The sequence below is a fragment of the Megascapheus bottae genome, chromosome 28, assembly GCF_031878675.1.
Source record: "Megascapheus bottae isolate mThoBot1 chromosome 28, mThoBot2.hap1, whole genome shotgun sequence".
In the NCBI taxonomy this organism is placed as follows: Eukaryota; Metazoa; Chordata; class Mammalia; order Rodentia; family Geomyidae; genus Megascapheus; species Megascapheus bottae.
In genome coordinates, this window is record NC_143536.1 from 16,174,090 (window position 1) to 16,195,639 (window position 21,550).

The 21,550-nt window shown below is 57.1% G+C and overlaps 2 protein-coding genes across 4 annotated transcripts; one reads left to right on the forward strand and one right to left on the reverse strand.

Moving 5' to 3' along the window:
• The first annotated feature begins 1,275 nt into the window (after positions 1–1,275).
• Zdhhc8 (zDHHC palmitoyltransferase 8) lies at positions 1,276–16,940 on the forward strand. Of its 2 annotated transcripts, none has more exons than XM_090320659.1 (11): positions 1,276–1,630; positions 8,709–8,830; positions 9,008–9,165; positions 9,256–9,428; positions 9,643–9,745; positions 10,034–10,125; positions 10,298–10,439; positions 10,698–10,818; positions 10,901–11,010; positions 12,155–13,155; positions 16,003–16,940. In XM_090320659.1, the coding sequence occupies exons 1-11, from the start codon at positions 1,527–1,529 to the stop codon at positions 16,211–16,213; spliced, it is 2,337 nt and encodes a 778-aa protein (XP_090176785.1). In that variant the 5' UTR covers positions 1,276–1,526; the 3' UTR covers positions 16,214–16,940. The 2 variants fall into 2 exon arrangements, with proteins under 2 accessions (XP_090176785.1, XP_090176786.1); XM_090320660.1 differs by lacking the exon at positions 16,003–16,940 and adding an exon at positions 14,440–14,708.
• A 533-nt stretch (positions 16,941–17,473) lies between these two features.
• Positions 17,474–19,828, reverse strand: Ccdc188 (coiled-coil domain containing 188). Of its 2 annotated transcripts, XM_090320661.1 has the most exons (9): positions 19,226–19,828; positions 19,032–19,136; positions 18,822–18,926; positions 18,691–18,747; positions 18,535–18,594; positions 18,363–18,427; positions 18,154–18,211; positions 17,844–17,893; positions 17,474–17,759 (listed from the first exon to the last, which is right to left on the reverse strand). In XM_090320661.1, exons 1-9 carry the CDS (start codon positions 19,751–19,753, stop codon positions 17,573–17,575), a joined length of 1,215 nt encoding a protein of 404 aa, XP_090176787.1. In that variant the 5' UTR covers positions 19,754–19,828; the 3' UTR covers positions 17,474–17,572. The 2 variants fall into 2 exon arrangements, with proteins under 2 accessions (XP_090176787.1, XP_090176788.1); XM_090320662.1 differs by lacking the exon at positions 18,535–18,594.
• Between the last annotated feature and the right edge of the window lie 1,722 nt (positions 19,829–21,550).

The window sequence follows — 21,550 nt, forward strand, 5'->3', positions numbered from 1 at the left end:
TATTATTTATGGGTTCAAACTCCACCTCAGCAACAACTTCAAGTGTCCCAACATCTTAATATCCTCGCCAAACCTGGAAGAGCACATTTCACAGGAATGGTGAAGGTGGGGCAGAGGATTCACCTGTGGTCTGGTCTGCAGGTCCCAAGTGAGGACTAGGCTGTGGTTGAAGTACGAGTTCGGGGGAAAAAAAAAATCTATTATTCCTGATGTTGGATAGCTTTGCATTAACAACACCAAGAGTTGGGTTTCTAACAACTCACAGTCTGCATACTCTGAGAAGCTAGTTGGGTACTTCACAGAGTATAAAGATGGACCCTCAGACCAAGCTTATGGAAGCGGTACGTTAGGGTGGCTGCTGTGCCACAGATGGGGGAAGACAGAAGAAACCCTTGTCCCATCCCTGATATCCATGTGGGATGAGCTCCCTTGGGTCAGGTTTCAGATTGGAGGATGCTAGGGTGCTAGAATGGCCATGATTGAGGGAGGCCCTTGCTGGGATTGCTGTGAAGCTTGACCCATGTTGCTCTCAGGCTGTTCTGTCTGGGGAGGCTAAGCACAAGTGACCAGAAGCCTACCCGCATCTCAGGCACCCTCTGATGTTACCAGTCCACCTTAAGTAGTAGTGCAGCAGAGCTGGCAAGTAGGATATCCTGGGGAGGGGGGGGGACAGCTTGGGCACCAGGCCGCTCCGGAGCTGGCAGTCCTGGCCCTTCCCAATGTTTACCTGCCTGGGGGGAAGGCTGGACCTTATCTCTCACCTTACAGAAGCTCTCCAGCCTGCAGCCTGGGTCTTGACATAGCGGGACCCAAAGATCTCTGTCTGGCCGCCAGGCTTGGGCCAGAGACAGAGGGGTCTGTGAGGTGGGCAGGGTCCATAAACAGCCATAACGGCTCTGCATTGTCACAACCCCCACCTCCACCCTCATGAGGAAAGGGGTTTGGCCCAGTCCAGGAGCAGCATGAAGCAGGGGCCACGGCCTACCCTGGGTGGTGTTTAGAGGGAGGAGCTGTTTAGGAAACGATCTGTGCAGACTGGCCAAGGAGAGGACCCGCGCGGAGGCCTGCGAACTGGGATCCGGGGACCTGGCTTTTCCCGCCGTGCCCACTGGACCTGAAAGGCCTCCCCGAGGGCCGCCCGCCCCAGACACCCGAAGCCGGCAGTGGCTCCACCCCCGCGAGGGTCGGGGAGGGGCGGCGGCGGGGGGCGGGAGGGGGATCCGAGGGCAGGTGCTCGGGGGCCACCGGCCACGCGCCCGCCGGAGAGGACGGGAATCGGCCGGGCCCCCGGCCCGCCCCCGCCGCGGCCCCCAGGCAGCCCGGTCCACCTTAAGGGGAGCGCTGACATCAGCGCGCCGCCGCCGCCGCCGCCGCCCGTGGGGTGGGATTTCCTTCTCCTCCTCCTCCGCCGCCGCCGTCGCCGCGGATCCCGCGCCGCGTCCTGCCCGCCCGCCCGACCCCGGCCCGACCCCGGCCGGCCCCGCCCGCCCGGCCTCGGGGAGGGATGCGGCGGCGCGGCGCCCAGGATGCCCCGCAGCCCCGGGACGCGCCTCAAACCCGCCAAGTACATCCCGGTGGCCACGGCGGCCGCGCTGCTGGTCGGCTCCAGCACCCTCTTCTTCGTGTTCACGTGAGTCGGTGCCGCGTCCCGGGCTCGGGAGGCAGAGTGGGGCGCCGTGCGTGGGGTGGGGTGGGGGGCGGGAGTGGGGTCAGGGGCAGCGCCCCGGTGCCTGGGAGGAGCAGGGGTGGGGCAGGCGGGGCGGAGCGCGGGGCGCGCGCGCTGCAGGCATGGCGAGCCCCTGGACTGGCAGAGGGGCCGAGGCCCCCAGGGTGCGTTTGTCCCGGAGCACCTGGGACAACCGAGTCCTGTGTGGAGACAGACAGCAGTGCTGGCTGGACGCCTCTGAGTGTGCCTGGCAGGCCCTCCCTGGGTGTGGCCGCAGCCCTTCCCTGGCACAAGACTCAAGAGGGGACGTGGGTCACCCCAGCCCCTGGCAGTTCTTGCCTGCAGCCGTGGGAGAGTCTTGGGTGGCCTCCCAGCTGGAAGCCCCAGGCCAGAGACAAAGTTGTTCTTGCGTAGGTGTGATCTGGCTTGTTTGCCCCGTGCTTGCCTCACAGTCACTGGCCACCCTTGCCCCCCCCTTCCCCCACCCCCCGGGTGGGCTCTCTTCCCACCCTTGGCTGCTCTCAAGACTCTGGTGGTTATCAGAGTTGAAGAATGCCAGGCTGGGCTGGACCAGGGACAGAAATTTGTACTGCAGTGGGCTGGCTGTGTGGGGCATCAAGACCTTATTGAGACCAGCCTCTGGTCTCAGCTTCTTTGCACAGACTGTTTCACCAGCCAGAGTGACCTGATCTTCTGTGGTCATGGAGATTCTCAAGGGATCAGAGGGTTTTAGGCTTCATGTGTGAGGATCACTGGTCTCTCATCCTTTCCACAAATCTAATAAGGGGTCTATACAGCCACAGTGATGGCCACCTGTTCCCAGGGAGGGGAGTCCCTGAATATGAGAGAACCTGAGTGGATTGAAGCCATCCTGATGCCCATTCACCTTCTAGGAGCTTGGCTGGGGTGGGGGTTGGGGAGTGCTGTGTGTGGCGGGGTGTGGGGGGGAGGTGAGGCTGAATTAAGTGCTTGTGGAAGCATGAGAGCCCCTACCTGGAAGCTGGGGTGGGGTGGGTGCAGGCTGCCAAGAGTAGGTTTAAAAAAGGCCTGTGTGGACGGGCTTATTTCTGGCTCTAGAGAGCCAACGTGTTCTTGTCACTCAGATGTTGCCGACTGTGGGGCAGAGGGGGTGGGCGTGGTGGTGGGGATTTAGGGAGCCAGGCCCAGAGGGACATATCAGAGCGCTCTCTCTCTCTCTCTCTCTCTCTCTCTCTCGCTCTCTCTCTCGCTCTCTCTCTCGCTCTCTCTCTCGCTCTCTCTCTCGCTCTCTCTCGCTCTCTCTCGCTCTCTCTCTCGCTCTCTCTCTCGCTCTCTCTCTCGCTCTCTCTCTCGCTCTCTCTCTCTCCCTCCTCCTCCTCCTCCTCCTCCTTCTCCTACTCTTCCTTCTCCTCCTCCTTCTTTTTCTACTAGCACTGGGGCTTGAACTCAGGTCTGAACATTGATTGACCTTTAGCTTTTCCTGTTCAAGGCTAGTGCTCTACCACTAGGGCCACACCTCCACTTCCAACTTTGCTAGTTAATTGGAGATAAACATCTCATGGACTTGGCTTTGAGCCTTGATCCTCAGATCTCAGCTTTGTGAGTAGCTAAGACTCTAGGCTGCCTGCTCCTAGCTTTATTAGAGCTTCTTGAAGGAATCGGCCCAGCTGAGTGCGGGTGTCTATTCCAGTTTCGTGTGCTGTCAGTGTTTTATAACTTTAAAACTAAGGGACGTTTCCCATGGAGAACTTTGTGAACTGCAGGGAAAAAAGTTTTCAAAGAAATCAAGATTGACTCCCAGATACCTCCCCTTTTCATTCTCCTGGTGTCCACTCCGCAGTACCTGGGTCACAAGTTGGCTATATTCGGGTTACTTACCTATGAATTGTGAGGTTACTCCTGTGAACTTGACTTTGAGTGTTTGTGTGTCTGTGTATACATGTGAGTGTATGTGCATCCATGCATGATGCCTGTGCTGGGGCTTGAACTCAGGGCTTGGGCACTGTCCCTGAGCTCTTTAGATAAAGCCTACCGCCCTACTCTTGAGCCAAGCCCCACTTCCCATTTTCTAGAGGTTAATTGGAGTCTCAGGTCCTTTTGTGCCTGGGCTGACTTTGAACCTTGGTCCTCAGATCTCAGCCTCCGGAGTAGCTAGGATTACAGGTGTGAGCCACTGTACCCAGCCTGTCCCTGAGCTTTTATATTTAAGGCTAGTGCTCTATCACTTTGAGCTACAGTACCATTTCTGGCTTTTTTGGTGGTTTATTGGAGGTAAGAGTCTCATGGACTTTCTTGCCTGGGCTGGCTTTGAACCTTGATCCTCAGATCTCAGCCTCCTGAGGAGCTAGGATTCCAGGTCTGAGCCACTGATACCTGGCTTGGTGCCCTTTTTAATTGAAACTAGGTTCTAGGATCATGGTGAGTGGCCTTGTTGAGTTGGACTCCTTTAGGGCACAGTGCCTCAACCTGTGTGTGGTCTGCTCCACCTCAGCTGGCCTGAGAGAAAGCTGTGGATGTCCCTGTGATACAATGGGGACTCAAGAGTGAAGCTGGATCCCCTGTGTGACTGTCATTTCATAGAACTCAGATGGCTCATTCCTGAGAAGGGGGAGGGCTGTGCCAATTCTGGGTAGGTGGGAGTTCAGGTGGGTCATGTTGGTTGGCTGTCCTCAGGGTGGTTTTCTTGTTCCCTCAGTTCCCCCTCCCATCATGTGTCTGGGCCTAGGCCTGGGCACCTCAGACAGGTACCCCAGAAGGGAAGCTACTTCTGTCCCTGCTCTTGGGGCCTGCTTAGGGTTGTGGCTTCTCTTCCATGGATTTTCCTAAATGGAAGGATCCCGGGGTCTCCACTTTGAACTCAGTGAAGTGAGTGCTTCCCATCCAGGGTAGATTCCTCTCACATATCCAATGGACGGTGGAGCCAGGCCCAAAGGGTCAGGCACCTGCTCACGAAGGAGGCAGGGCCATCAAGGAGAGGCTGGGTTTGGGAAATATGCCCAAATGTGGAGTGCAACCTCTGAGAACAGGGTACATGGTAAAGCCCTCTCCTTCAAGAAGCATTCCTGGGTTCTTGGTAGCACTTATGCCCCTCCTCTCCTCTCCCCACTCTCCATCCCCCAGGACCATAGAAATTCTTTTTGAAGTGTTTCAGTGTCAGGCTAGGTCAGGTACCAGGAGGGCTTCTAAGGTTCTGCCTCTGCCCTGCCTCTCCCTAGAACCAATTTTCAGAGAGACAAGGAACTTACCTTACTGAAGTTGGGACTGCCAATCCCAGAGCTGGGTTAGGCTATCTTGTCTCTGTCTGTAGCATCTAGGATGGCATGACTGGTCTCCCAGATGGGTCTGAGCCTTTTCGGTGCTTGGAGGCCTAGCCCAGCCACATAAGCCTATGTAAAAGAAGCTACAACTGTCTCCTTTGGGGGAGACATCTGAGGGTAGAAGAAGTTCCATGTGAACTCTCCCGGCATGATGCACTGTCATGACCTGGAGATTGATTCCCTGGCCTCTTGAGCCTCACTTTCCATCTCTCCAAGTGTCTGTAGGGTCTGTAGCGATGAGTGTAGCTGTTTCATAATCCAAAGGCCCTATCTGGAATGGTAGGGCAGAGTGGCTGTGACCTGGGAGTCCTGACTCCCCCCATGGGCCAGTGTTATTCTCAAATGCACACAGTGGCAATGAAGAGCCTGATTTAAATGAAAACATCTTAGTTAAAAATTTCCATTCCACATTTAGCTGTGGCAGACATTCTGTCCCCAAAACCCAGTCCCTCCTCCCCCATCTCTGGGCGGTGTCTCTCTGTTGGGACCTCCACCCCGGGTGGAGTCCACAGTGGTGGCTTGTGTCCCAGCCATGTCCCTGTGGCTCAGAAGTCAGGGCTGGAGGAGCGCTCTTGGCTCCAGAGCAGTGCCTTCAGACCCTCTTGGCTCCCAGGGCCAGTTGAATCAGCTAGGAAGATGTTGGTCCCTGCTCTGTTCACTGAAGCCTACATTGATGCCCCACCCAACACAGGGGCCTGAAGCCTGTCTGTCTCTTCCTGGCCCACTTGCCACTTCAGGACTCAAGATAGGGCTTGCACTGCCACCTCCTGGAGCCAGCCAGGGGACCACCCTGTAAAGCTAGGCTGGGGTGGAGCCCTGTTCCACACAGGTAAGAGGAGTCTCCTGGAGCCCATGGATTGAGCACTCTTATCTCCTTCCTGTTTGTGCTATCCATGGCAGTGGGAAGCTCAGAGAGGCAGAAGGGCTTGCAGGAGTGCCTGCAGTAGCCAGCCAAGCTGGGGCTAGCCAGGGTTGGGAGGGAGTAGGAGTAGGAGGACGGGTGTATCTGCACCTGTATCTATTCACATGTAACCATGTGTACGTCCCTGTGCATGAACACAAGTTCAAGCGTGCTTGTGTGGTATGCATATGTGACTTCCTGCATGCACGTGTGTCTCACATGTGGATGTGTCTGTGGGTGCTCATGCACGTGTGCTTTTGTGTCTGCATGTGTGCTAAGGGCTGAATATGTGCACACATACCTTAGGGCATGTTTACATGTGTTTTCCTGTGTCTATGGGCCTAGGCAGGCTCTTCCTTCTTGACTTAGCTCACAAGCTTTCTGAGTCTCACTCCTGCCTAGGTCCTAGAGAGCTGGCCAGTGGGCCTGACCCCCTTAGGAGGGATCTAGGCCAGAAGGTCCCTCACCCTTCTTGGGAGGGGAAGGAGAGATCTTGAAAGACAAGTGCTGCTCCTGAGCTCAATTCAAGCATCAGGGACTGGAGCTGGTTGGGAGAACAAGGACTCGGGTCCCAGTCAGAGAATCCCAGCCCCTTTTCCTGACACCCAGCTAAGACCCCTGGCTTCCCAGATCCTCCAGCAGCCAGTTCTCGCCCATCACAGGCTACCTCACACCTCAGTGCAAGTACCGCTCTGTCCGTGGAAATTTTCAGCTATGGCATGGTACTGCACCTCCTGGTCCCTGGGCTTCTCATTTAGGGCTTGGTCTTGCAGGGATATTGAGGCTCAAGGACACCATTCGTACAGCCTGCTCTATGGCAGGGAGCTCTAGTTATTGTGTCTACCTCACAGGTAAACGCTGAAGCCAGTCCAAATGAGGGCCGGGAGCGTGGTTCTGAGTCTTGTTTCGCTACAGACAGACTCTGAGACCTCTGATCTTTCCTTGTCTCTAAATGGGAAGATAGCAGTCACCCTGCTCTGCACGGCTAGGAGAACCAAGTGCCAGGTGCATGCAAGATGGGCTCCCTGGCTTTGAGGACAGAGCCAGGAATACCCTCCCTACTTAAGGGTACCCTTAGCATCTCACCATCCATGTCTGCATGTGCCAGTCCCAGGATGCCTTGGCTCTGCCTCACCTGGAGCAGCTGTCTCCAGGACTTAAAGCTTATTCGTCACTATCTCGAAATTCTCAGTTCTTTTTAACAAGGGGAACTACATTTTCATTTGCACCAATTGTGTAGCCTTGTAGGTTACAAGGAGTATGGGGAGCTTGCTCATTCTGCCCAAATAGGGTTGGAGGGGGTCCCCCGGCCCTCTGGTCTGGGGGGCATGGCTGGTTTTTCTCAGAAAGCAGCTTGTCCTTGCCTGTCTTCATAACCGTTTGGGGTGTGTTCCTGTCATGGGGCTCTTCTGGGGCTGCTGGGTGCTGTTGGATTGGAGGTCTTCTGTATGCCGGGGTGGGGAACGGGAGAGGAAGGCCTGTGAGGGGTCACTGAGGCAGGTGGCCAAAAGACCCCTGCAGTCCCAGTCACAGCCTGTGTCCTTATGCCGTGTGTCCACCATAGCCCGGAAGCAGAGGAAAGGGCAACTCTGTTCCTGGCCCCACGGAGGGTGCTGCCGTGGGAAGCTGTCTTTAAATAGCCTCTTGCTTTCCACTAAAAATAGTTGTGCTGCCATGGAGGTGGTTGCTGGGGCGGCGGGACTGGCTCCTGGCCAAGGCAGGCGTGGGTGCCTGGCGTGGACAGCGTGCGCTGGGGTGGCGGGCAGCCGCGGGCCTCCACACATCCTGCAGGTGGCCACTCTCGTGCCATGGTCCAGGGCAGCTGTGGGGATGGATCCTCACCTACCTGACTCCACGGAGGTTCAGAGTGTCCGGAGGGGACACTTGTCACAGCAGGGGAGATTCAGACCTGGAGCTTCAGGCCTGTGGTTAGGCTTGGACCCACTGTGAGGTTGAGGCTAGGGGCTTGGGGACTGGCTGGTTTCCATGGAGGGCATTCTGGGTAGGATCTGTGAGGGCTGGGGCAGACATTCTGTAAGAAGATAAAGATGTGCAAGGCTCTTCCAGAGAGACTGTGAGGGGAGCCAGGAGTCCTGGAAGGCTTCCCGGAAGAGGAGGCGAACTTGGAGCCAAGCAAGTGCTGTGGGGTAACAAGAGATGGGAAAGGGTGGGAGCCTTGTGCTTTTCCAGCATCTCTAAGCTTTTTTTTTTTGTGCTGCCATCTGGAAGGCAAGGTGGTAATTCAAAAAGAAGGGGCTATCTGGGTCACAGCCACTATCCTGAGGAAGAGTGTGTATGAGTGTTGGTGGGGGGTGGGGAGCGGTTACCCTCCATGAATTTGTTGACCCAGGTTGGAACTCTCCTTACCCTAGTGTCTTTCTGGTGAGGGACCAGGGTGAGGACTACGGCAGACCCCAGTTTCCTAGCAGTCACTGGCCTCTGTCTGTGGTAGCATGTGGATTTGGAGCTGATTTGCCATCCTGTGCACTGACTTCCTGTCCACGTCCCCCTCCCCAGGGCAGGGGAGCTGAGAACGTTGTAGCTGAGCTGGGAGGATCTTCAGGGTTTTTGTCGGGACCGGTCTTCCCAAATGGTGTAACTCAGGCTCCTGGGCTTCTCTGAGCCTCAGTTTCCTCAACTGAATTACGTTCTAGAGAGTCCACAGGGAGGGCAGTGGGGGTCTCCAAGCTGGTATTTAAGGAGCCTCCAGTGGTTGAGCCAAGCTGCCATGACAGCTATGGCCTCCTGGTGGCAGCCTCTCAAGCCCTGCTGGTGAGCACAGCTGCACGCAGCTGGCCATGCCATAACCCTCACACCTGGCTCTCTGCCCCACTGTCCATTGCAGGTGCCCATGGTTGACAAGAGCCGTGTCCCCAGCCGTTCCTGTTTACAATGGCATCATCTTCCTCTTTGTCCTTGCCAACTTCAGCATGGCCACCTTCATGGACCCTGGCGTCTTCCCCCGAGGTAGGCCTGCGCTGCAGCCGATCACCTGCTCGTTTTCAGGAGCTGTGTGAGCAGCTGATGTGGAAGAGACGTGGGGATTCCCAGTGGAAGGGCAGGGAGAAGACTGGGGATGGCCTCCCCGGCTAGAAAAGTCTTCTTCCCGCGCCCTTGACTCCCTGCCTGGCTCTTGATCTGTAGCGGATGAGGACGAGGACAAGGAGGATGACTTCCGGGCCCCACTGTACAAGAATGTGGACGTGAGGGGAATCCAGGTTCGCATGAAGTGGTGTGCCACGTGCCACTTCTACCGTCCGCCACGCTGCTCACACTGCAGCGTCTGTGACAACTGCGTAGAGGTGACTGTCCACCTGCACCCCATACTCCTCTGCCCAGGCCCTCCACCCATCCCTGTCTGTCACATGCCCTAATGAACTGCTTCTGCCCAGGATTTTGACCATCACTGCCCCTGGGTCAACAACTGCATTGGGCGTCGCAACTATCGCTACTTCTTCCTCTTCCTGCTCTCACTCAGTGCACACATGGTGGGTGTCGTGGCCTTTGGCCTGGTCTACGTGCTGAACCACGCTGAGGGGCTGGGAGCTGCCCACACAACCATCACGTATCCTTGATCCCTGTACGCCCCATCCCAAGGGCAGCATGGGCCAGTAACATGTGTTGCAGGGGAAACTGAGTCTCTTAGGGACGGTCAGTTGCCTGGGTGGGAGATGGGCTCCTACGGAGGGGGATAGGGCGGATATCCCTTGGTGGGAAGGGGAGATATTTGTCCCCAGGTACTCGCTCCTTGCCTGTTGCCAGTGGCCTTAACCTGCCAGCATGGCTGTCATGTGTGTGGCTGGCCTCTTCTTCATTCCTGTCATCGGCCTCACTGGCTTCCACGTGGTGCTGGTCACTCGGGGACGCACCACCAACGAACAGGTGCAGATCCTGCCCAGAGCTGGGCCTCGGGAACCTTTCGTGAGGTGGTTTGTACAGCCGGGAGGGGCGGGGCTCAAGCTGGGACCATCCTGCCTGTCCCCTTGCCCTTGTGACTGGTGGACACTGCAGCCATTGAGTTTGGGCTTGGGAATGACGCAGCTCCCTGCAGGGCTGACTCTGCCCCAAGCTGCCTCCCAGGAGAATCCCAGATGTCCCTGCCTGTCCCCCTGCCTGCCCTGCCCTGGACCCTGGGTGGCCAGGCTGGCTGAGGGGGTCCCGTGTCCACAGGTGACTGGGAAGTTCCGCGGGGGTGTGAATCCCTTCACCAGAGGCTGCTATGGGAACGTGGAGCACGTGCTATGCAGCCCCCTGGCGCCCCGGTGAGGCCCGGCCTAGGCAGGGGGGCAAGGGGGCCTATGCCGGGTGTGGGGTGGGCAGCCTCGGACCCTCAGCCTGGTCCCTCTCTACTCTTGGCAGGTGGGGCTGGCCCTGCCCTTGGTGTGTGTTCACAGCCAGGTCGCTTGGCCGCTGACCCCTCTGCCCCTGGCACAGGTACGTGGTGGAGCCACCCCGGCTGCCGCTCTCCCTGAGCCTGAAGCCACCCTTCCTTCGGCCTGAGCTCCTGGAGCGAGCCGCACCTCTCAAGGTCAAGCTTAGTGACAATGGGCTGAAGGCAGGCCTGGGCCAAAGCAAGGTGGGGGCCTGGGCTGGAATGGGAGAAGGGATGGGAGACAGACTCTTGGAGCAGGGACACAGGCACATTGGAGAGGCTAGCCGAGGGACAGAGATGCCAGGCTGGCTCCCCTGTCTGGATGGCAAAGACCCAGAGGAGGTGGAATGGGGAGGGATTGATGGGCAACTTCTCTAGAGGGGCTCCGGGGCGACAGGAAGAAAGCCTGTTAAGTGCTACGTCTCACCCAAGCCCCACCCACCACTAACCCTATCCTCCCAGTCCAAAGGCAGCCTGGACCACCTGGACGAGAAGCCACTGGACCTCGGACCACCACTGCCTCCCAAGATAGAGGCCAGCACCTTTGGAGGAGACCTGAAGACTCCAAGACCTGGCAGTGCTGGTAAGGTGGCGTAGCCACACCGGGAGAGGGGCGTGGATTAACCTGCATCAGACCCCACTCTGACAGTGGCCTCTCGCCACAGAGAGTGCCCTATCAGTGCAGAGGACCAACCCGCCAACACCTGCCATGTACAAGTTCCGTCCTGCCTTCCCCACTGGTCCCAAGACACCCTTCTGTGGGCCTAGCGAGCAGGTAAGGCCAAGCCCCACCCCTCGGGACACCTCCCAACTGGCCATACCTCTGGGAGGGCTGCACCTTGGGTCACAGACGGCCATGTACACTTGCACTACTCTACTGTGGACATTCTAAGCTAGGGTTACTTAGGTGGGGGAACAGGGTGCGGTGTTCTGGGAGGGGCTGCTTCTAGTCTTCTCAGCTTAAAATCTCTGTCCTTTGGTTGGCATGACCCATAGGCCATGTGGGCAGCTGCATCCCCAACAGTGCATGCCCAGAGTGCCTAGAATTCCACCCTTAGTCACTATGGAAAGCCTTTGTGATTGGGGATTTGTTTCAGAAAGCACATTTACGTTGCTCAAGTATTCAGTTATTCATATTTACAGGGCAGTTAGTTAGTGTTCCCAGCAATGCTATCCTTAGAGGGCCCAGAGGCAGGACTGAGGCTCAGCCCATGGATCTAGACAGCTTCACCTCTGAGGACCTTTTCTCCTGGGAATCCATGTCCTATTACACTTAGCCCAGGGACCACTGGACAGGGTAATAGCCTGGGCCTCCCTGGCAGAGGTCTGGTCTCAGTAGGTATGCAGTAGTAGGCCTGTCCCATTGGGAGGGTCACCACTGGCTGGGGATGGGGGCTCTAGGAACCTTCTCCACATTACCTCGTTTCCAGAACTGACCTGTATCCTTCAGAAGGGACTAAGCATATCCAGGCCATGTATGATTTCTGTGGTCCTACTTACTCTGAGCACCCCCCCCTCATCACCGCCCCATCTAGTCAGTCACTGTCTATGGCTGTAGCTGCCTTGAGCTGGTGGGCCCTTGGCTGAGTAGAGTTCAGGACTGTAGCCCTGTGTAGTAGAGCAGCCAGCTGTGACCTGGATCTTTGTGCTAGCCTAGGCATGATCACAAGGTATCTCCCAGGGACTGTGGGTCAGGCCCCTCACAGCCTTCCATTGCCTCCTGATTCCCTGATTTCCTTCCACACTGGGCAGGAGAGAGGGGCACGGTCAGGACATGGGAGCATCTTGTAGTGTCAGTTATGGCTGCTGCATGGAGGATGTGCCTGGAATTGTAGTCTTCATTTGGGCATAGAGCCCTCGGTGGCTTGCAGGCAGAGTGGTGGTGGGCAGAGTAAAAAAAGTGGCTCCTTTACCCGCAGGTCACAGGTCCCGATTCCCTGACCCTGGCGGATGACAGCACCCACAGTCTGGACTTTGTGTCAGAGCCCAGCCTGGACCTCCCAGACCTTGGGCCTGGTGGCCTACACTCGGCCTACCCGCCGTCACCGCCTCTCAGTGCCACTGATGCCTTCTCGGGCGCTTTGCGCTCTCTGAGTCTCAAGGCTGCCAGCCGGAGGGGAGGGGATCACGTGGCCCTGCAGCCGCTGCGCTCTGAGGGTGGGCCCCCATCGCCCCACCGTGGTCTCTTCACACCCCATGCGTTGCCCAACCGAAATGGCAGCCTGTCCTATGACAGTCTGCTCAACCCCGGCTCTCCCAGTGGCCATGCCTGCCCAGCACACCCCTCTGTCAGTGTGACTGGCTATCACTCACCCTACCTGCACCCTGGGGTGGTGGGTGACCCACCGCGGCCCCCATCCCGTAGCTTCAGTCCCGTGTTGGGACCCCGGCCTCGGGAGCCCTCTCCTGTGCGCTATGACAACCTGTCTCGGACCATCATGGCCTCCATCCAGGAGCGCAAGGACAGGGAAGAGCGAGAGCGGCTGCTGCGCTCCCAGGCTGACTCTCTCTTTGGCGACTCTGGAGTCTATGACACACCCAGCTCCTACAGCCTACAGCAGGCCAGTGTGTTGTCAGAAGGTCCCCGTGGCTCAGTGCTGCGCTACGGCTCCCGAGATGACCTGGTGTCGGGGCCTGGCTTTGGTGGTGCCCGCAACCCTGCCCTGCAGACATCACTGTCCTCTCTGTCCAGCTCTGTGAGCCGCGCGCCTCGGACATCCTCTTCTTCCCTGCAGGCTGATCAGGCCAACAACAATGCCCCAGGGCCTCGGCCAGGCAGTGGCTCTCACAGGTCACCTGCGCGCCAGGGTCTGCCCTCCCCACCAGGCACTCCCTGCTCGCCCCCCTACTCGGGCCCCAAAGCTGTCGCCTTCATCCACACGGACCTCCCGGAACGGCCACCCTCACTGGCTGTGCAAAGGTGGGTGCTTGTTGGTCTGGGTGGGCTTCCCTGTGCAGGACAGACAACCAGCCATCTCTTGGCCTGGTACCCATGGGCCTGTAGTTATGGGTTAGTGAGCCTCATTCTGCCTTGAGGGCCCCTAGTTACCCTGGGTGGAAGTGATGATCTGGCTCTGGGTACATTGTGGGAGAGGAAGGTTGCTGAGTGAGCTCTGCATCTCGCGGACCCCCAGAGCACATAGAAGGGCCTTGGGGTATCTTTCTTGGGGAAATGTAGGCCTCCTTTAGACATCTGGCCACATGTGTCTTCAGGAGGCTGCAGCTGAGGGTAACACATCGCTGAAAAATCTTCCAGTCTGAGTATGTAGTCCCAGAAAGTAGGGGCCTCCCTCCTGCTTATGGATGGGGAGTCTGAGCCCCAGAGAGCAGAGGCTGGCTCCACGGCCCTGGGTGGGGTGGTAACAGGCTGCTCACAGGCCAGGTCCAAGTGGGAGCACTGAACTCATGAGTAGGATGTGGCATTGTCCCAGCATTGTCCTGGCTGTGCCCCATCCAGGCCCCAGCCGCCCTGAGTACAATCATAGATAAAGCCTCAGGGCGGTGTGGGTGGGCCGGGAGAAGCGTGCTATGCAGATGACTTGATGACTTGGCCACAAGGGGTGCAGGGGCACAGCTGTAAGTGGCGTGGCTCTTGAGTAAGGCTTCCCCACCCTACACTCTTGGATTTTTTTTTTTGGAGTTGGGGGTCAAGGAAGGGACAGCCAAGTGAGTTAAAGGGGCTCCTCCCTCTTAGTCAGAGCTGGCAAGGCCAGAAGGCAGGATGGAAGCCCTTTATTTTCCTTCAAAAATGTACCATCATGGACCGGGAGTTTGGCCTAGTGGTAGAGTGTTTGCCTAGCATGCACGAAGACCTGGGTTCCATTTCTCGGTACCACATATATAGAAAAGCTGGAACGGGTGCTGTGGCTCAAGTGGTAGAGCATTAACCTTGAGGAAAGCCCAAGGACAGTGCTCAGGCCCTGAGTTCAGTCCCCAGGACTGGCAAAAAAAAAAAAAAAAAAAAAAAGTGCCATGCAGGTTCAGCCTTGGGCCTCCCAGCCCAGGACATCGGGATGACATAGGACAAAGCAGTACCGAAGGGCTCTGGCCAGTATCCGCCAAGGGGGATTGATACGTCTGTCCTTTGACAGCAGGGGCTGCCCAGGTTTCAGGACACAGGGCTCCCATCCACGTCCGTGTGTGTCCTGTGACCCACCATCCTGTGTTCACTGTGGGCACTGTGTGTGTGCTTGTTTTAATGCAGGGACCACCCTCAGCTGAAGACCCCCCCAAGTAAGCTTAATGGGCAGTCCCCAGGCCTGGCCCGCCTGGGGCCTGCTGCTGGCCCCGTGGGGCCCTCCGCCAGCCCTGCCCGGCACACGCTGGTTAAGAAGGTGTCCGGCGTGGGCGGGACTACGTACGAGATCTCGGTGTGAGAACTGACTGCCACGCATTCACCATGGCGCCTCGGGGACCAGGAACCCCACGGCCGCTTCCCCCATCCCCACCGACTTCTCTGCCCCAGGGAGATGAGGCTGCCCACGCATGGTGTGGACGCATCAGCAGGAGAGAGAGCCCTGCCTCCACAAGCTTGTTCCCAGGCCGGGGATCTAGCCACCCATTCATCAGCTCCTGGGACACACAGGTTCCCAGGGGAGGCTGCGGGTCCGTGCTGCTGGTGCACTGAGGGGGACCCCAAATGCTTCCTCCATCACTCGAGCTCAACCCTGCCACCCATCACCCACCCTTGTCTCTCCCCAGGCCCACAGTCCCATGATCCACCATGCCCCCTTACAGTTCTGAACCTCTGACACCCTGCTGTTCCGGCTGTTCCTAATGCATTGCTTATAGTTTGGCAAGGTTGATGCTTCTGCAGGGGGTGCAGCCCTTATCTGCTCTGGGTTATGACAAATGGGTGGACCGATGGACAGACATCCAACTATGGCAGGAATCCTAGCTCCATGGTGTCCAGTCTTGCCTGGCCGCTGGGTTTGTGTCCCCATGTCTGTGTGCTGTGCTGCCATGCCATGTGTTAGCGCTCGGCCAATGCTGTCCATTTCATTGAAGCCTTAACTTCTGCTTTTATGCTCTTGTGGGAGGCCATGGGTGGCAGGTGGGAGCCAGCATGGGTGTTGTCACATGGCTGCCCCAGGGGATGGAGAGACTTGCAGTCCCCTCTCAAGGCCTCAGGCCCTCCTTGCCAAACTGGAGAATCCTCAACCCCAAGGCATACAAAGGCCCCGGCCCTGGCCCGGCCAGTGCCATGTGGAAAGCACATCGGGGAGGGGGTCAGTGCTCCCCTCATGTCAGGGACCTGAGTAAGCACATGGCAGCGTCTGCTTGCGTTGTGTCTGTTTTATGTTTTTATATTTACATCTATATATCTATAATTTTATTAAAAAAAGAAAAAGAGTCACTTTCATCCTTTCCTTGGGCAAGGCCACGGCTGTGGGTACAGGGCCCCAGGGACCAGGGGGAGGCCTTCAGGAGGGGTGGATGGGCTTCATGGACCTTTCTGCCAACTGTGTTTAGAGACAGACAGGCTGCAGCTGCTCCAAGTGGTGCTCAGGAACTAGGGGTGCAACCTAGGACCTCCAGCTGGCTTGGGGTGCTCTAGAAACAACTGCTATATGCCACCAGCAGGATTAGGATATGGCCCGGCTCAGCCTCCTTGGGCAGTGGCTGGGAGGCTGGGGTGGGGGTGGGAGGCTCCGGGAGGGAGGTGTGTCCCCAAATGTGTTCGGAGCCTTGGGTCCCACAAGTCTACCCCACTCCTACCCTGACCTCCACCTTTCTGCTTCTTTCTCACGGACGCCTCGGCCCACAGAGGGCGAATTGGCACCTGTAGCCATGGATGGGGGTGGCGTGGCCAGCCCAGGGGGACCCCTGGCCTGCACCTGTGCCATCTTGGCCGTCCTGAGGATCACCCGTCACTGCGGGCCCCTTGGAACCAAGCTGCCGGGGCACCCACTCGTGGGACCATGTGCCGTCTGCATTCGGCTGCATCCAGTCTCTTCCCCAGCCTCTCGGGGCCCTAGCAGGACACCAAGTGGGCAGCTCTGGGGCCCTGTACAGCCCAGCTGACCCCCAGGAAACCAGGCTGCTGTGGACCCTGATTTGAGGCTGAGGGGCATCCTCTCTCCCCCAGCCACATCTTGACTGACCCCACCATCTTGCCAGGGCCTGTGACCCTGTGTCCAAGTGACCTCAGGAAGTCCCCCCATCTGCTGCAGGGGTCCAGTGCCCACACTGGGGATGGCCCTAGAGTTGTTGGGACCAGCAGAATTCTTGCTCCAACCTTCTAACCCCCTCCCCTTAGCACTTTAAATGAAGCCACTTCCTCCTGGGGAGCCCAGGCCTCTGTGGGGTGAGCTGGAACGGGGGCCTCAGGTCACCCTTGCAGGCTACTGTACTCCCCCAAACCTGTCCCCAGCACATGAACAGATGCCTTAACTTCCTGGAGCTGTCAGCCAGCAGGGCAGGCCTGACTGCAGCTCTGCCCCTCATCCTCCCTCAGCTCCTGTCCCTGCCTCTGCTCTGCTCTGCTCTGGCTGAGCCTACCAACCCTGAATGCCCCAGGACAGAGCAGGACGGAGTCCCGCCAGCCCCTCTCTCCTGCACAGGGCTCCCTTTCCAAGGCCCACCCTGAGCAGCAACTCTTATTTCTCCCGTTTTGGGACAAGAAAGCCACGATGCTTCTCTCTATTCCAAAAGGTACTCCCCTTCCCTCAATTTAATTCCCCCAATAAAATTTTTGGTGTTTCCTTCCATTGCTCTGTCCATGGGGTTGGGATGGGGAGCTTGTTTGAACCTTGGGCTGTGGCACAAGGCTGGACTGGACAGGGACCCTGTGTGGAGAAGCCAGTAGCCCAGTGAGTGGCCAATGTACAGAGGAGGTCATGAGGGCAGGGAGTTAGCCAATTCAGGGTCCCAAAGACCCTGGGAAGGCTTGGTCCTGGGGTTGAGAATTAAGGACTCTGTTCCTTCCTTAGAAGGAAAGCGATGCCCTCTGGGGCCCCACACCCCCCCTTGCAGAGATCTATTCATGCCAGACAGAGTGGGTTCAGGTCAGGAAAGCCAGCTGAATGTTGGGGTTGAGATGGGGGCCCCACCCTACGAGACCCCCCCCCCACCAGATCAAATCATGGTACCAACAGCATCAAAACCTCTACTCCCTCCTGGTTTCCATGGAAACAATTTCAGATGCCAAGCTGTCATGACTATATGTCCAGCTGTAGGCCCAGCCCTCAGGACAGACCCTGCTTCCACCCTTCTCCGCAGCTCCTGGCGGGGATGGTTGCAGCAGTGCTGTGGGCAGGGGCGGGCAGCGCCAGTGGGTCCCTGGAACGGTGCCAGCCACTCAGCCTCTTCCTTGCTGGGGCTATTGGACCTCCAGCCTAGAAGGGCAGGAAGTCATCCACTTCGAGGTGCAGGAAGGGGCCCAGCAGGGCCCGGAGTTTCCAGACAGCAGCTCTGCTCAGCAAGGGCGGCACCAGCCCCTCGAAGGGTGTGGGGTCCACCACGTACACGTAAGCAGCGGTGCAGGCCAGCAGGGCGCCCAGCAGTAGCCTCAGGGCCAGCAGCCTGCGGGCGGTGGTGGTCAGGGGGCACGGGGTGCCTGCAGGGACAGTCCAGAGGGGACTGGGCTCTGCCTGCATAGTGACCTACCAGAACTGGCCCTTGACACCCTCGGAACATCCCATCTTCGGCCTCTTTTTCTGTTGGGGAGGGGGCTGTGTCAGAGACTTTCCCGGAGGGCCATGGCAGAGAGTGGAGACTTTCAGTTCTGGGGTACCCACGATAGACAAGGATTCTAGCCATATCCTTGTCCCTGATTCCCAGGGAGAGCTTTCTGTATCCATTGCCCACTTTGGGGGCTCTGTGTCTCTGGGGCCCTCCTCTCTAGAGTCCATTCAATCTGTACCCTCTGCCAATGCCCCCCAGATAAAAGGCTGGGAAGGGTGGGGTGGGGGCTCACCATGGTGCATGCTTTTTGTTGCTCCTTCCTGGCCTGAGAGCGGCACTGGGCCCTCTCCCTAGGGAAGCACACAATCAGGACCAGATACCCCTCATCCATAGTCCAGTGGTATGCCCTTAACACGGTAACTGGGAGGTGGGGCGGGGGGTTCCGTATTGGGTTCACACCATCCCTCCTGACTCAGCCCAGCCTCAGGTTCCCCACATCACCCCAGAATCTCTAGCTGAATGTCTTCCATCTGATCTAGCACACCCCGGATGTCTTTCTTGAGATTCTGTGGGCAGAGGGGTATGAGATAAGACCTCCACCCCTGACCACCCTGGCCACCCTTTTTGCCCTGCCCCCTTGTCCTCCTGCATACCAACTTTTGGGGGGACCTACCAGGAGTCCAGTGGCCTGATTGTTCAGGGCCATATGTACTTCAGCCACACCGTCCCACACCTGGGGGGCAGGGAGGCTGTGTCACGTCGGAGAAGCAGGACCCACTAATGGCTCCCCTTGTACCCCCTAACCCCTTCCTCCAGGCCAGGTAGGCACCTCAGTAATGGCCATCTTCTTCCTCTCAAAGGACAGTCGAATCTGTTGCAGCTCATTCTGTGTGGGGAGGAGGTTCAGTATGGGCAAAAGGAGTCCGGATCCCAGGCCCAGCCCCTCCCACCAGGGCCCACCTGGGACTGCTGGACGAAAGCTTCTTCACCCCGACAGAGCTCCTGTCGTACCAGATGCACAGGTCCCCTCTCCTCCAGGGTCCGGGCGCTGGCTGCTTCTGGAGACTGTGGGAGAGCCCCCCAAATCAGCTCCAAGGTGGTGCCTCGGCTTCAACAGTACCCAGGGAGTGTGTATTTCCGTGGGGTCCTGGGGCTGCAGGCAGGACTTACCCAGGCCACAGCTGTGCAGCTAGAATGTGTACACAAGGGCAGGAACTGTGGCCCCGGCACCAGGAGAGCCCCCAGCTGCTCCCGAAGATCTTGGTTCTGCCTTTTCTGAGGTTGGGAAGCAGAGAAATGGGGCCCCCTATCAGGACCTATTGTTAGACTGGCAACAGCCTGGAGCTCATCTAAGGGTTCCTCACCAAGCTGTGGTTCTCTTGTTCCAGTTGGCGGAAGGATTGTTCTGCACACCCCAGCAGTCCATTCTGGAGCTTTGAGGGGCCTGGCCTGGAAGAGGCTGGGGTTGCTCCTCCAACTGCTAAGGGTGGTGGGCAGGGTCTGGGTCCCGAGTTGGAAGATCCTCCCTGCTTCGGAGCCTCCTGTTCTTGCTCTGAAGGTGGAGGCCATGTCCACCTCAATCCTGTCTCCACTTCTCCTTGTCCTGGCCCGGATGGCTTTCTCACTATCTGCTGCTTCCTCTCTTCTTCATTGGTGAGAAAGTTCTCTGATGCCTTGTTCCCCACTCTAGGACCCCCACAATTGGCCCCAGGAGCTGGGAAAGGCCTTGTAGACTCCATTGACTGAGTAGAGGAGATGGGGACCAGGCAGGGCCATCTTACATATCCCTGGCATGGCTGGTCCAGGCGTCCTCCATGGTTGTTCGAGGCTGGGGCTGGGGGACATTGAGGCTGGGAGTAGACACAGGGACCCAGCGACTTTGGCCCCTCCATTCCTCCCAAATCCAGGCTCCGGCCTGGCTGACCTGTCCCTCTCTTTGAGGGCACTTTGGATGTTTCACTGGTTCACAAGCCTGTCTGGGGGAGGATGGTCATAAAGGCCTGAGTCCATCTGGGGAGGTCACAATGGGCGGGGCTGGGACAGCAGCCAGGCCCCTCCCACTTCACCCCTACCCTGTGGAAACAGTCCCTTCAGCGAGGTCCCCATCTCTGTTTCCCCCTTCTCCCCCCCTTTTTCCCTCATTCTTTTCTGAGAGAAAGGAGTGGGAGAGAGAATATATGTATCCTTAAAAAAAGGTTTTTTTTTTTATTCAAGGCCAGCTCTTGAGTGCTTCAGCCACAGCCTCACTTTCAGCTTTTCAGGTGATTAATTGAAGCTAAAGACTCCCTCCCCCCCCTCTCTCTTTCTGTCAGTCCTGGGGGGGCTTGAACTCAGGACCTGAGCACTGTCCTTGAGCCTCTCTGTGCTGAAGGCCAGCATTCTACCACGTGAGCCACAGCACCATTTCTGACTTTTCCTTGGTATGTTGTACCAAGGAATTGAAACCAGGGCTTATGCATGCTAGGCAAGGCCTCTATCCAGCCCTAAAGTATCTCATGGACTTTCCTGCCCAGGTTGGCTTCAAACTTCAATCCTCCGATCTCAGTCTCCTGAGTAGATAAGATTACAACGAGAACCATTGAAACCTGGCAATGGAGGAACACTGGGTCCTGGCTTGGCTCCAGCTGCTGAAAAGTGGATGGGAAGATGCAGTCAGACCTGATCTAGAACCTGCTACTAAGGCTGGTGAAGTCATGAGCCCACAGGCCATGACTGCACTGTACAGCTTTGGAGTGTTCTGTCACTTGAGAGTAGATAAAGAGATACTCGTGGGTCTAGAAGCATCTTACCCTAACTTCTCACTGGTTGGGTGTTAGGCTGGGGAGAAAGTCACATTGGAGAGAGGACTTTGCCTCCCATTCCCAAAAAGCTTTTGCTTGTTTGCCTTTCTTTAAAAAAAAAATTGTGCTGATCGAAGGGCTTGAACTCAGGGCCTCTTGATCTTGTTTGTTAGGTTACCACTTTGAGCCACACTATCACTTCTAGCTTTTTTTTTTTTTTTTTTTTGGTTGGTCGTAGGACTTGAACTCTGGGTCTGTGCATTGTCCCTGAGCTCTTCAGCTCAAAGCTACCACCCTACTTCTCCCTTTTTACTAGCTAATTCGATTTGTTGAATCTCAGCTCTTAGCCTCTCCTAAGTAGCTAGGATTGTAGGTATAAGCCACCAGTGCCTTTGCTTAACAAGAGAGATTTTTATTGACTGATTGGTTTTATTTATAGATTGGTGGGGCTTGAATTTAGGGCCTCTCCATCTCATTTGAGGGTTGTTTTTTTTTTTTTTCCCCCAGTCCTGGGCTTGAGCTCAGGGCCTGAGCACCATCCTTGGGCTTTCTCAAGGCTAGAATTCTACTACTTGAGCCACAGCACCACTTCTGGCTTTTTTCTATGTATGTGATACCGAAGAATAAGACCCGGGCCTTTGTGTATGCTAGGCAAGCATTCTACCACTAAGCCAAACTCCCAGCTCCTCATTTGAGTTTTTGGATCAAGTCTGGAGTTCTACGTAGCACTTGAGCCACACCTCCACTCTTAGCTTTTTGCTGGTTAATGGAACATAAGAGTCTCTGGGATTTATTTGTCCAGGCTGGCTTCAAACAATGATCCTCAGATCTTAGCCTCTTGAGTAGCAAGGATTGTAAGTATGAGCCACCTGGGCTCAGTGCCTGACCCAACCTAGGATTGTGAGGGCA